This window comes from Pecten maximus, unplaced genomic scaffold (genome assembly GCF_902652985.1).
Source record: "Pecten maximus unplaced genomic scaffold, xPecMax1.1, whole genome shotgun sequence".
NCBI classification, from domain to species: Eukaryota; Metazoa; Mollusca; class Bivalvia; order Pectinida; family Pectinidae; genus Pecten; species Pecten maximus.
The window spans coordinates 1-11,802 of record NW_022980988.1 but is presented as its reverse complement, the minus strand read 5'-3'; the positions used below and the strand labels follow the sequence as shown (position 1 = coordinate 11,802).

The following is an 11,802-nucleotide window of genomic DNA, read 5'->3' as shown; positions in this document are numbered from 1 at the left end:
TCACCTACATTTAAAAGTTAATGAGTTCCTTAGGAGTGAAAATGTGTTTGATAAAATTTAACCTTATTAACTTGGATAACTCAATATTCGCCGGGTCCTGCTGACTTGATTGAGAATTCTCTCTCGTTTAGTTGGGACCGCACAACGTGACACGTGCTGTGTGCACAAGATGTATGCACGATAGCAAAAATGTGTGATATGTATCCTGCAGAAGACTAGTGCACGATGGGCTATTTAAATGGTGTATGTGTTTGTGTGTGTTTAAAATATGAGTAATTATTTTTATTTATCAAGAAAACTATCAAACCACTAAGACCGTTCACTTTTTTCGATGTAGAACTTCGTTGAATTCAGTTACTGCAAACTCAATAGATTTACGATATTCCCCCTAAAGAAAAACCATACCGTAGAAATTTGATGCGATTTCCGTGTCATTTTTTAACAACCATGGGTAATTTTTCTACAGCTTCCCGGTAAAATTTCTCTACGTAGAATAATGACCCTGGGTACTTTTCCACCCGGGCTATTTTTCGTGATACACCGAACAGACAGACCATCAAATAGAATTCCACCTTTGACGGGATTTGAAATGATAGAAATGTTCTTCAATCGCTTTCATTTGGAAAGTTTATAATGTCGATAAAACGCTTAAAATTAGATAAAGTACAAGTTATTATCTTTATTTCTCATTTATAAAGTAATACACTTTCGTTTTCCATATATCTATCGTTGTTATATGACATCGCTATAACAATGTTCAACACTAAGTTAATTTGCACGTCTTTTCGCGGATAAACAATACAGTAGATAGTTACTTTGATTACTTGGTTTATATTGGAAAGAAGTGGTACGTACGTCTTTTGATATATTGTCCTCGGCGCTCTACAACAGGGGCATAAGGTCTAGATGTACCGCTTCCGCGAGGTCATGCTCATCTCGCGTGATACTGAAATTTAAAATTACGATCGGATTGCCGGGACGCGATATCCGCTTTGAAATTATTCTGATTTACAGTATTTAAATCCGATGGGGCCAATAAAACAAATCAAAAAGAAAAAAATAATCAATATATAAATAAAATCTTACACCTATTACTTTTGTATTTCCCTTGAAGGTAAAAATAATCTCCCTAAATTCGACAAGTACAAACTGTTGTAAATAAGATTTAAAATGAACTAAGAAAACGTCACGAGATTAGTCCTTATTAGACAATTTTGTTTTTACTTCAGAAAATGGTGCTGTGACCATGAATGCTAGACACCCTGTAGCTGTCCTGGATGATATATACTACAGACCGGTCTCTTTAGGTAAACCTATTACGTATTATTATATTAGTCAGCAACACAACTGATTGTTTTCTCAGCATATTGAAATTTCCTCAATTTCAAATGCTATCATATACATGACCTCTTAATAATGCCTTTTAAAATAAAGAAACAATACTAAATTATGTAACCTCATAAGAGTTCAATCAGATTTAGCATATCAAGATCACGGAAAGACGTGTTTGATTATTTTTTTACATTGTCAATGACTAATGGTTCTGTTGCCACCACCCCGACTCTCATTTGAGATTGTTATTTAAGCCAATGTCGTCAATGAAGCAGAAGACGTTAACTCTCGCGGAGCGCATGGTCTTATTGTACCTTTTTCAGGAGTCTCCATACAAATCCAATTTTTTTTTTGTGCTCTTAAAATCGATTTTCAGCTTGACTAAAGGTTTCTTTTTATGTGGTATTCATTGTTGTTTTTGGAACGTTTACATTCTTGTCATTCGATGACAGGTTTCACAATTGATCTGCTTAATATAGATTAAAACCTATGTATTCATCAAATCATTCCATTGTAAAGTTGCATGTATATTTCAGTTGATGTGTTTGTGTGCAATGTTGCTGATAAGAAAAAGACCGCCAAGCTTATCCAGTAAGTAATGGATGTTTGAATTGACATAAACGGTAATTTACAGCTTACCTTTAACACCATGTGTTAAGGGTAAGTGTTTTTGTGACTGCTGCTTAAGCATTTCATGTTCAAACTATTTCGGGTTGGTTGAGGATTGACGGTGCAGACACATGTTAAGATCCTCTCCCAAACTGTTGCCTTCTTTTATCCTTCTAAGAAATCTAATGAACAGGGAACAAAAGTCTGCAATATCTCACTGCATTTTTAAGAGACAAATAATTCTGTATCCCTATAGAATGGCGGTGATCTTTTTACTTATGTTTGGAGACATTGGAAACTCTAAGGATAAGGTCGGTCGTATCCCATTGTAGGGCGGTAATGGTATGTGACTTAAAGTCGGATCCCATTTTAGAGCGGTCATATTATGTGACAAAACATCCGGCTTATCAGATTTGTTTGTTTGTGGGGGTTGGAGGGGGATATTTCTGTATTGTTTCAAAATTATTTATTTCAGGTGCCTCAAAAAAGAATTTCCATTACCTAATTTTTGTCATCTAAAGCGGGTACGAGCAGTGAAAGGTGAGTGTATCGGTGTAAAGGGAGAAAGCGAAGACAGACTTGATCAAATATAACACTGTAATTAATGCATTGGGGACAAGTATAACTTCTAAAGGATCAAAAACCCAATTGACATAGTAGTGATACATATCTGGTAAACAGAATTTTAAATCCTTGAACAAATTCTTTTAGACAATGAATATTCCTAAAAATGACGACATTAGATGTGTTGAAGGTATGAGCTTCGTTAAATGTAAAAGAAAGGACTTACCTTTTTAAAATTTTGATGTTATGAACATCATATAAGAGAGAATGAGTTCCCAATAAGAAAACCTCTGTTTGAGAATTCCTATAGCTATATAAGTACATACATACCTATGATTATTTTTAGATTCGCCCTTACAAGTTATCATTTGTGATGGGTCTTGTGACATTGACCAGGTCACAATGACCTTGTCTGAATCTCAGGATTACTCGACCTTGTCAAAGCCCTTCAAGGTCAAGGTACCAACGTCGATGCCCTTGACCAGACAGCAGTACGAGGAATCCATTTTATACTGGCCTGTTAATTTTCATGAAGACAAAAGGTTTGTTTATCCTCTTGATTTCATTACAAACTTGTACAACAGAGTAAATATAGTTTACACGTAAATATTGACTCTCCAAACTGTTGTTTTGTAGTTATAGTGTTGATTTTAATATCTCTGTGTTGAAGTTAGGTTAACCTGAACAGGGACAGTGTTTTTATGAGATTTACCTTAATGATATGTTACACTATGTTTGGTGTTATACTATAGAGACTTGAAATGCTTTGTTATAGCATCACCAAGGCTTTAACGAAGCAGTTCTTCAACACAGAGGAAGTTGACAGAATTTACTGTTATATGGAAGAAGCAATAGCGATGGCAAAAATTGGCGTTGAATCCAAACAGGTAGGTTTTTCAAAGATTATACTCATGTCAGATGTGCATTTACTTACAGTATAGTAATTATATCCATCAATATTTATTTCCCTTTGTGTAATTGCTACAAATTTTGAGATCTAAAATGATTGAGTGCAATGAAGCTGTAGTTGAATTAAATGAAAATGTGATACAAGACTTTATACACTGTAGAGGATGAATTACAAAGTGTTTTTAGAGTCAACCAATATTGAATAAAATGGGTAGTACGTTTTGGTGTTCTTTGTATTTTAGCTTCCTATAGGTGCAGTGGTAGTGGATCCCGTCCAGAATGAAGTGATCGCTAAAGGTTACGATCTTCGACATGGCTCTCATCCATTGCAGCATGCTACCATGGTGACCATTGACCTTGTGGCAAGGTCACAGGGTGGAGGGATGTGGCCCTTGGAAGGTATCTAATTACTATGCACATTTGATTCTTAGTCAGGTTCACTGCCCAATGATGCCTTTCAACAGAGTTAAGACCATTTTAAAATAAAACATTCTCAACATAATTTTAGCACAACCAAATATGTCCTCTTGTATATCTCAGCAAGCAGTATGTTGAAGATGAGTGTCCTTTCCCACCAGACACAACGGCTCTGATGACGGTTTTTATCTCAATATCAAAGTTTGTTAACAGATCATCCTCCATCTCTATCACATTTACCAAACATTTCTAAATTGTGTAACATCAGGCTTGATCATTTTTCATTAAACTCAGTAATTATGACCTGTGTGTCTTCCTCAGGTTATACGTCAATGTACTACAGATCTCCTGACGATATTCTGAAGTCAACACCTGTCACATGTCTAGATATCCAGTCAATACCCGGCACATGTCCAGATATCAAGTCACCTGTCACATGTCCAGATATCCAGTCAACACCCGTCGCATATCCAGATATCAATAAAAAGTCCATGAAATCTGGTCAATCAGCAGGCAGTGGCCATGGTTCTAAGACCTGTAGTGACCGCATTGGGAAAAAGACTGGTGAAGTGACAGAAAAGACTGGACCGTACCTATGTACCGGTTACGACATCTATCTGACCAGGGAGCCATGTGTTATGTAAGTACAGGTAGATTTGTACCTATGTACCGGTTACATCTATCTGACCAGGGAGCCGTGTGTTATGTAAGTCCAGGTAGATTTGTACCTATGTACCGGTTACGATATCTATCTGACCAGGGAGCCGTGTGTTATGTAAGTACAGGTAGATTTGTACCTATGTACCGGTTACGACATCTATCTGACCAGGGAGCCATGTGTTATGTAAGTACAGGTAGATTTGTACCTATGTACCGGTTACGATATCTATCTGACCAGGGAGCCGTGTGTTATGTAAGTACAGGTAGATTTGTACCTATGTACCGGTTACGACATCTATCTGACCAGGGAGCCATGTGTTATGTAAGTACAGGTAGATTTGTACCGGTTACGACATCTATCTACCAGGGAGTCGTGTGTTATGTAAGTACAGGTAGATTTGTACCTATGTACCGGTTACGATATCTATCTGACCAGGGAGCCGTGTGTTATGTTAGTACAGGTAGATTTGTACCTATGTACCGGTTACGACATCTATCTGACCAGGGAGCCGTGTGTTATGTAAGTACAGGTAGATTTGTACCTATGTACCGGTTACGACATCTATCTGACCAGGGAGCCGTGTGTTATGTAAGTACAGGTAGATTTGTACCTATGTACCGGTTACGACATCTATCTGACTAGAGAGCCGTGTGTTATAAAAGTACAGGTAGATTTGTACCTATGTACCGGTTACGATATCTATCTGACCAGGGAGCCGTGTATTATGTAAGTACAGGTAGATTTGTACCTAAGTACCGGTTACGACAGATATCTGACCAGGGAGCCGTGTATTATGTAAGTACAGGTATATTTGTACCTATGTACCGGTTACGACATCTATCTGACCAGGGAGCCGTGTGTTATGTAAGTACAGGTAGATTTGTACCTATGTACCGGTTACGATATCTATCTGACCAGGGATCCGTGTGTTATGTAAGTACAGGTAGATTTGTACCTAAGTACCGGTTACGACAGATATCTGACCAGGGAGCCGTGTGTTATGTAAGTACAGGTATATTTGTACCTATGTACCGGTTACGACATCTATCTGACCAGGGAGCCGTGTGTTATGTAAGTACAGGTAGATTTGTACCTATGTACCGGTTACGACAGATATCTGACCAGGGAGCCGTGTGTTATGTAAGTACAGGCAGATTTGTACCTATGTACCGGTTCTGACATCTATCTGACCAGGGAGCCGTGTGTAATGTAAGTACAGGTAGCTATATAGATTTGTATCTATGTACCGGTTACGACATCTATCTGACCAGGGAGCCGTGTGTTATGTAAGTACAGGTAGATTTGTACCTATGTACCGGTTACGACATCTATCTGACCAGAGAGCCGTGTGTTATATATGTACAGGTAGATTTGTACCTATGTACCGGTTACGAAATCTCTCTGACCAGGGAGCCATGTGTTATGTATGTACAGGTAGATTTGTACCGGTTACGACATCTATCTGACCAGGGAGTCGTGTGTTATGTAAGTACAGGTAGATTTGTACCTATGTACCGGTTACGATATCTATCTGACCAGGGAGCCGTGTGTTATGTAAGTACAGGTAGATTTGTACCTTTGTACCGGTTACGACATCTATCTGACCAGGGAGCCGTGTGTTATGTAAGTACAGGTAGATTTGTACCTATGTACCGGTTAAGTCATCTATCTGACCAGGGGCCCGTGTGTTATGTAAGTACAGGTAGATTTGTACCTATGTACCGGTCACGACATCTATCTGACCAGGGAGCCGTGTGTTATGTAAGTACAGGTAGATTTGTACCTATGTACCGGTTACTACATCTATCTGACCAGGGAGCCATGTGTTATATAAGTACAGGTAGATTTGTACCTATGTACCGGTTACTACATCTATCTGACCAGGGATCCGTGTGTTATGTAAGTACAGGTAGATTTGTACGTATGTACCGGTTACTACATCTGTCTGACCAGGGAGCCGTGTGTTGTGTGAGTACAGGTAGATTTGTACCTATGTACCGGTTACTACATCTGTCTGACCAGGGAGCCGTGTGTTATGTAAGTACAGGTAAAACACAAGTCATTCCAGGTTTTCATTTCTTTGTAACACTATACCATCGAAATTCACATCAATGTTAAATAAAAATGTGCCTGTACGTTAGATACTTTATCTCATAATTCCAGGTGCGCTATGGCCCTCGTTCATTCCCGGATAGGACGTGTCTTCTATGGAAGTCCATTTCCTCAGGAAGGAGCGCTCGGATCAAAGTACAAGCTTCACACTCAGACAGGTCTCAACCACCACTACCAAGTCTTCTGTGATGTGTTGGAAGCTGAGTGTGAACATCTGTACGACGCAGCTGTAACATAGGGCATAGTCGTCCTTTACCATTGGGTTACACTGACATGTTCTATATGGTGACCAATCAAGCTACAGGGTGTAGATATTATTGACCAATTCAGTTACAGGATGTGATCATCCTTGACCAATTAAGTGACAGGATGTATATATTATTGACTAATTTAGTTACAAAATATGGTCATCCTTGGCCAATTAAGTGACATGATGTAGACATTCTTGACCAATTAAGTGATAGAATGTAGGTATTCTTGACCAATCAAGTTACAGGATGTGGACATCCTTGTTCGGTGAAGTTACAGAATGTGGACATTCATGACCTGTCAAGTTACAGGATAAAGACATAATATTTTATTTGATGGCTAATTGAAGGATGTTGACAATCTGGACCTGTGCAGTTTAATGATAAGATTAAGGGACACATGTTTCATCAGAAATTACTCTGGTCGAAAGTTTCTAAGGACCGGATATGCAAAATGTATATTTTATACAATAAAATTTACAAATTAGATAGATTTGAATGTTTACTGAACATATTCATACCCGTATCTGGAGCTAAAAAGAATTAGCCAGGTCTGTGAGGAAGACTTTGAGAAGGATTAGATAGGTCTATGTGGTAAGACTACATTAAGGGTTCATGCATCGGCGATGGGGGTCTCGTCGGATACCCCCAGTTGATTGCACTACTGTAAACGCTGAAATTTACGCGAGGGGAGAATTTACGCTAATTTCTCATTTTGTTCGTGAAAATTTCCCCCACGCTTGTTATTTTGATATCAATTTGCGTAATCTTAAACTACGAAAGTAGATCGATCGCGAAAATTACCCCCACGCGTATAGTTTACATATTAAAATCGCGAAATTAACCCTCCGCGAAAATAATCACATTTACAGTATACAATACGCTACACTGTCAACCTTCCGTAATTGTGGGGAAGGCAATTCCTCGACTTTAAACATTTCATTGAAAAACATTACAGAATATGAGTAAAGTTTCCTTAACACTGGTGTCTTAAGGGATGCTCTTCAGGTAAGGAATATTGATGAAGCCACATGGACTTGGCTCAAATGTCCAACCTTTGGCCTTCATCATGTATATTATATGTATCATACAATACATGTTTTGGAATTTTCCGACTCCGTGTAACGGACACATATTTAAGATCCTGTGTTTTAAGAACTTTCTGTGTTGGAAAGAAGAAGTTGAAAATTGTTAAACTGTTAAATCATATCAATACAATAATCCTCCACACCACCCATGGGGAGCCAGATCCATTGTTAAACATAGTAAGATCCCCTTCATCCAATGTATGCTTCGGATCAAATTTGGACAGAATCATTTCATTTTGGATACTGTTCCTCAATTTTAGCTGACCAAGCCCTCAGTTAATGCTAAAGAGCTTACAATGTTTTAATTCATGTGGTAACGCGAATGATGTATTAGAATCGATCTTCCATGTATCTGGTGTGTCGTCGCTCGTGGACTGTCCTTAGTCACAGTGAACACATTGCCTCCTAAACAGACAATGAATTCCCCATTTATATACACTATACCGTAACACCGTTTGTCGATGTTTATTTCGAATGCCAGAATAAGTGTAGAGGGTGAGACTGTTACTAAACATAAATGTACATAGCGACCGTCACGGGGGTGTCAACCATACACATGTCATGGACTTCCGTTCACCTTCAATTCGTCAATAACATTTCCTTCTGTGTCGATCAACTTGATTTGATCGTTTCTGTCTTCTCCCACCACAATTCGTCCAACTGGTAGGTTAACAGGTGTTTTTTTTTTTTTTTCTTCTTTTTTGGAATTCCCTGTTACACTTGGTGTAATAGCTAATGTCTTATTATCATTATTGTGATGTCATATTGCAGTCTAAATTGTTTGTCAATGAAATTTCATAATCGCCTAATAGGCCATTTAAAATAATAAACGATATGATAGAACTCACCATTATTTATTCATTTGAACATTCCATTAGTTTTTTTTATGTCATGTTCTCAACAAAAAATCCTTTGAAAACTTAATTGATACAATGGCAAGTATATGTGTTTAGAAAAAGAACCCTCCAAAACATAAAAAGATATGTGTACTCCATCTATAGCCTATCATGTATTTAGTAGTATACTGTATACCATTATACCCAAGTAACCATATATATACTGATATTAGTGCATGCATATTGTTTTGTTTGTAAAACACAATGTTACTTTCATCAGACCATCATGATATAATAATATATATTATATCACCCTCACAATATCAACAGTAGTATTTCAATCATTATTCCTAAAGAGTTAAAACTGAAACAATAAATCAGACAAATAGTTTTAAGCATGCTGTTGTTGCGTCATTCTTTTAAGGCGATATGTTAACTCACTTTGCAATCATACAATTTAATAATGACCCATACAACTTTCAATGATGGAACTTCTCGAACAGTCTCTATGCTTAAAATGACAATACATTAATAAGGTATTATTATCGACATAATACATTAATAAAGTTTTATTATCGACACAATACATTAATAAAGTATTATTATCGACATAATACATTAATAAAGTTTTATTATCGACACAATGTGCTTCATGGCCACCTCTCTGTGTCCACAGTTACCATGACAATATACTAGTTAACAAAGTTTTAATGTTGAAGAGATGGCTGGTATTTTCCCATTAAGATGAATTCAGCCAAAGTCTGTTAATTCCCTCTTGTTTCTCAATGGTCCTCAAAAGATTAAGGAAAAAATACACACAAACACTTCAATATTGCATTAAGTAGCTTTGGAATATCCATATTATATGCTTTGTATGAAAATCTCTAAGCCTTCGCAACGAAGTGGTTATTTGGTAGGCCTAAGGGGAACAGGTTTTGCATTCATGATGACATATACATGTATATAAATTGAAAATAGTTAAAAACTGACACAGACAGAAATGAGGGCTGCCGACTGTGTGTATAAATATATTATATATATATATAAACATAGTAACACAATTGAAGGAAGACAACTTAATGACTCGTGCCCTTACCGGGCCTCGAAGTCACGATCTACAGCACCCAATATATATATATATATATATGACAATTTACTTGTCTGTACTGTAGTTGTTACTACTTGACAAATTATACATGTATGTCCACACTGTTAAGTAATTCGTATCCTGCATACAAACTTTTCCAAGGATCCAGTGTTACCCGGATTATAACCGTTAATATTACTTCTTTGACCCATATATATATGTAATGTACACACAATAAAATTATGTTACACAAACAACATCGAATGAAATAACCAAATTCCATTGGCAGACATCAAGCGAATGCGATACTAGATGTTGAGTCATTGTATTGTATAACTAGTCAAACAAGTTGAAACACTGTGATAAAGTTACATTGTGTAGAAGAAATATCAGTCAGTACAAGTTTGTCTCCACATATGGATATGGCTTCAGGCTCTGTGATACCGTCCTTTGTCGTTAATAGTTCCCGGACGTTTGTTCCATCTCCGGACATCTGTATCACTTTCTTGGGAAAGTTACCACAGACATACACGTTACCTTCCCTGTCGACGTCCACGCCATAAGCGTTCTTCACAACACCAACATTCAACACACTGGAGTATGTGTTGTCTGAGGACAGTCTACCAACAACCACTCTGCCAGTGCGATTTGTGTAGTGAGTGGTAAAGAGTTTTCCATTATTTAAATCATATGACAACGCGAATACTATATCAGAACTTTCATGTATCTGGCGTGTCATCGCTCGTGGACTGTCCTTAGTCACAGAGAACACATTGCATTCTGAACTGACGACGAATTTGCCATTTCTGTACGCTATACCGTAACATGGTTTGTTGATGTTTATTTCAGATGCCAAAGTAAGTTTAGAGGGTGCGACTGTTATTAAACAGATACATCCGGGATCGCTGTACATAGCGACCGCCACGGTGGTGTTGTCAACCATACACATGTCATAAGGACTTCCGTTCACCTTCAACTCGTCCACAACATTTCCTTCTGTGTCGATTAACTTGATTTCATAGTTTCCGTCATCTCCCACCACAATTCGTCCATCTGGTACGTAAACAACTCCACGGGAAGAACAATCGTACTCATCGGATGGATATTTAATGTAAATCTTTCTTAATTCCATGACATCACGCTCAGATAAAGGTTTAGCGAATTTATACATTTACATCATATACATTATATCTCCTTTGCCAATTAATGCTCCAGACCAAATTTCATAAGAATCCATTCATTCAAGACTAGTAGCGGAAACGTTAACGGACTATGTGCCATGACATAGGGGATTTAGAATAACCAAAGACGACATCACCACTTAATTCAACATGAGAGTGAAAGAACCAGGAATGGTAATACACTGCTGTAACAACTGAAAGGAAAATTGGCAAAGCATTAACTATTGACGTCCCAAGATATATGCAATAGGTTCGACACAACTCTTTACAGCTTCATATATCAATGCTTCAGCGTGATGGTAGCAAGCTACTCGGCAATAGTGATATGGAATTTACAATAATGAAAAATATACGCACTGAGTGAAAAACGTCTCAAAAATGGTCAGAGGGTATGATTATTATAATGAAATAATAAATGTTCATAATTATTTGCTGTTTTCATACCGAACGGCAATAACACAAAGGAAAATAGAGACTTGCGCATGCCCTTCTTATCTAAAGAGAAAAAAGGTAAAAAACGGTAACGTAAAATTGACCTTTAATTGTGAATGAACCTAATCTGAAATACAAAGTATCACATACACTTTTACGTGTCCAAAACCACACGCATTTCTGGTGTGTTAGTTGTTAATAGCGCATTAACTCTATGAAGGTCATTAGGGCAAAAAATTGTGAGAAAATTATAAATACACTGGGGAAAGGACGAAACAACTTCAACCAAACGAAACATGTAAAAATGCAAATATGTATTGGGACAC

General features: G+C 37.4%; 1 protein-coding gene across 1 annotated transcript; it reads left to right on the top strand.

The window, feature by feature from the left end:
* The first annotated feature begins 1,169 nt into the window (after window positions 1-1,169).
* LOC117319855 (probable inactive tRNA-specific adenosine deaminase-like protein 3) lies at window positions 1,170-7,300 on the top strand. Its single transcript, XM_033874572.1, has 8 exons — window positions 1,170-1,307; window positions 1,869-1,923; window positions 2,417-2,481; window positions 2,852-3,047; window positions 3,281-3,392; window positions 3,657-3,813; window positions 4,153-4,471; window positions 6,656-7,300. Exons 1-8 carry the CDS (start codon window positions 1,247-1,249, stop codon window positions 6,840-6,842), a joined length of 1,152 nt encoding a protein of 383 aa, XP_033730463.1. The 5' UTR covers window positions 1,170-1,246; the 3' UTR covers window positions 6,843-7,300.
* The last annotated feature ends 4,502 nt before the right edge of the window (window positions 7,301-11,802 follow it).

What these genes read in the sequence shown, in the direction of transcription:
- LOC117319855 (XM_033874572.1), top strand. Translation starts at nt 1,247, where the DNA reads ATGAATGCTAGACACCCTGTAGCTGTCCTGGATGATATATACTACAGA. An exon ending in CTACAGACCGGTCTCTTTAG is followed by an intron (nt 1,308 to 1,868) that starts GTAAACCTATTA and finishes TGTATATTTCAG; the next exon opens with TTGATGTGTTTGTGTGCAAT. An exon ending in TTGGCGTTGAATCCAAACAG is followed by an intron (nt 3,393 to 3,656) that starts GTAGGTTTTTCA and finishes TTTGTATTTTAG; the next exon opens with CTTCCTATAGGTGCAGTGGT.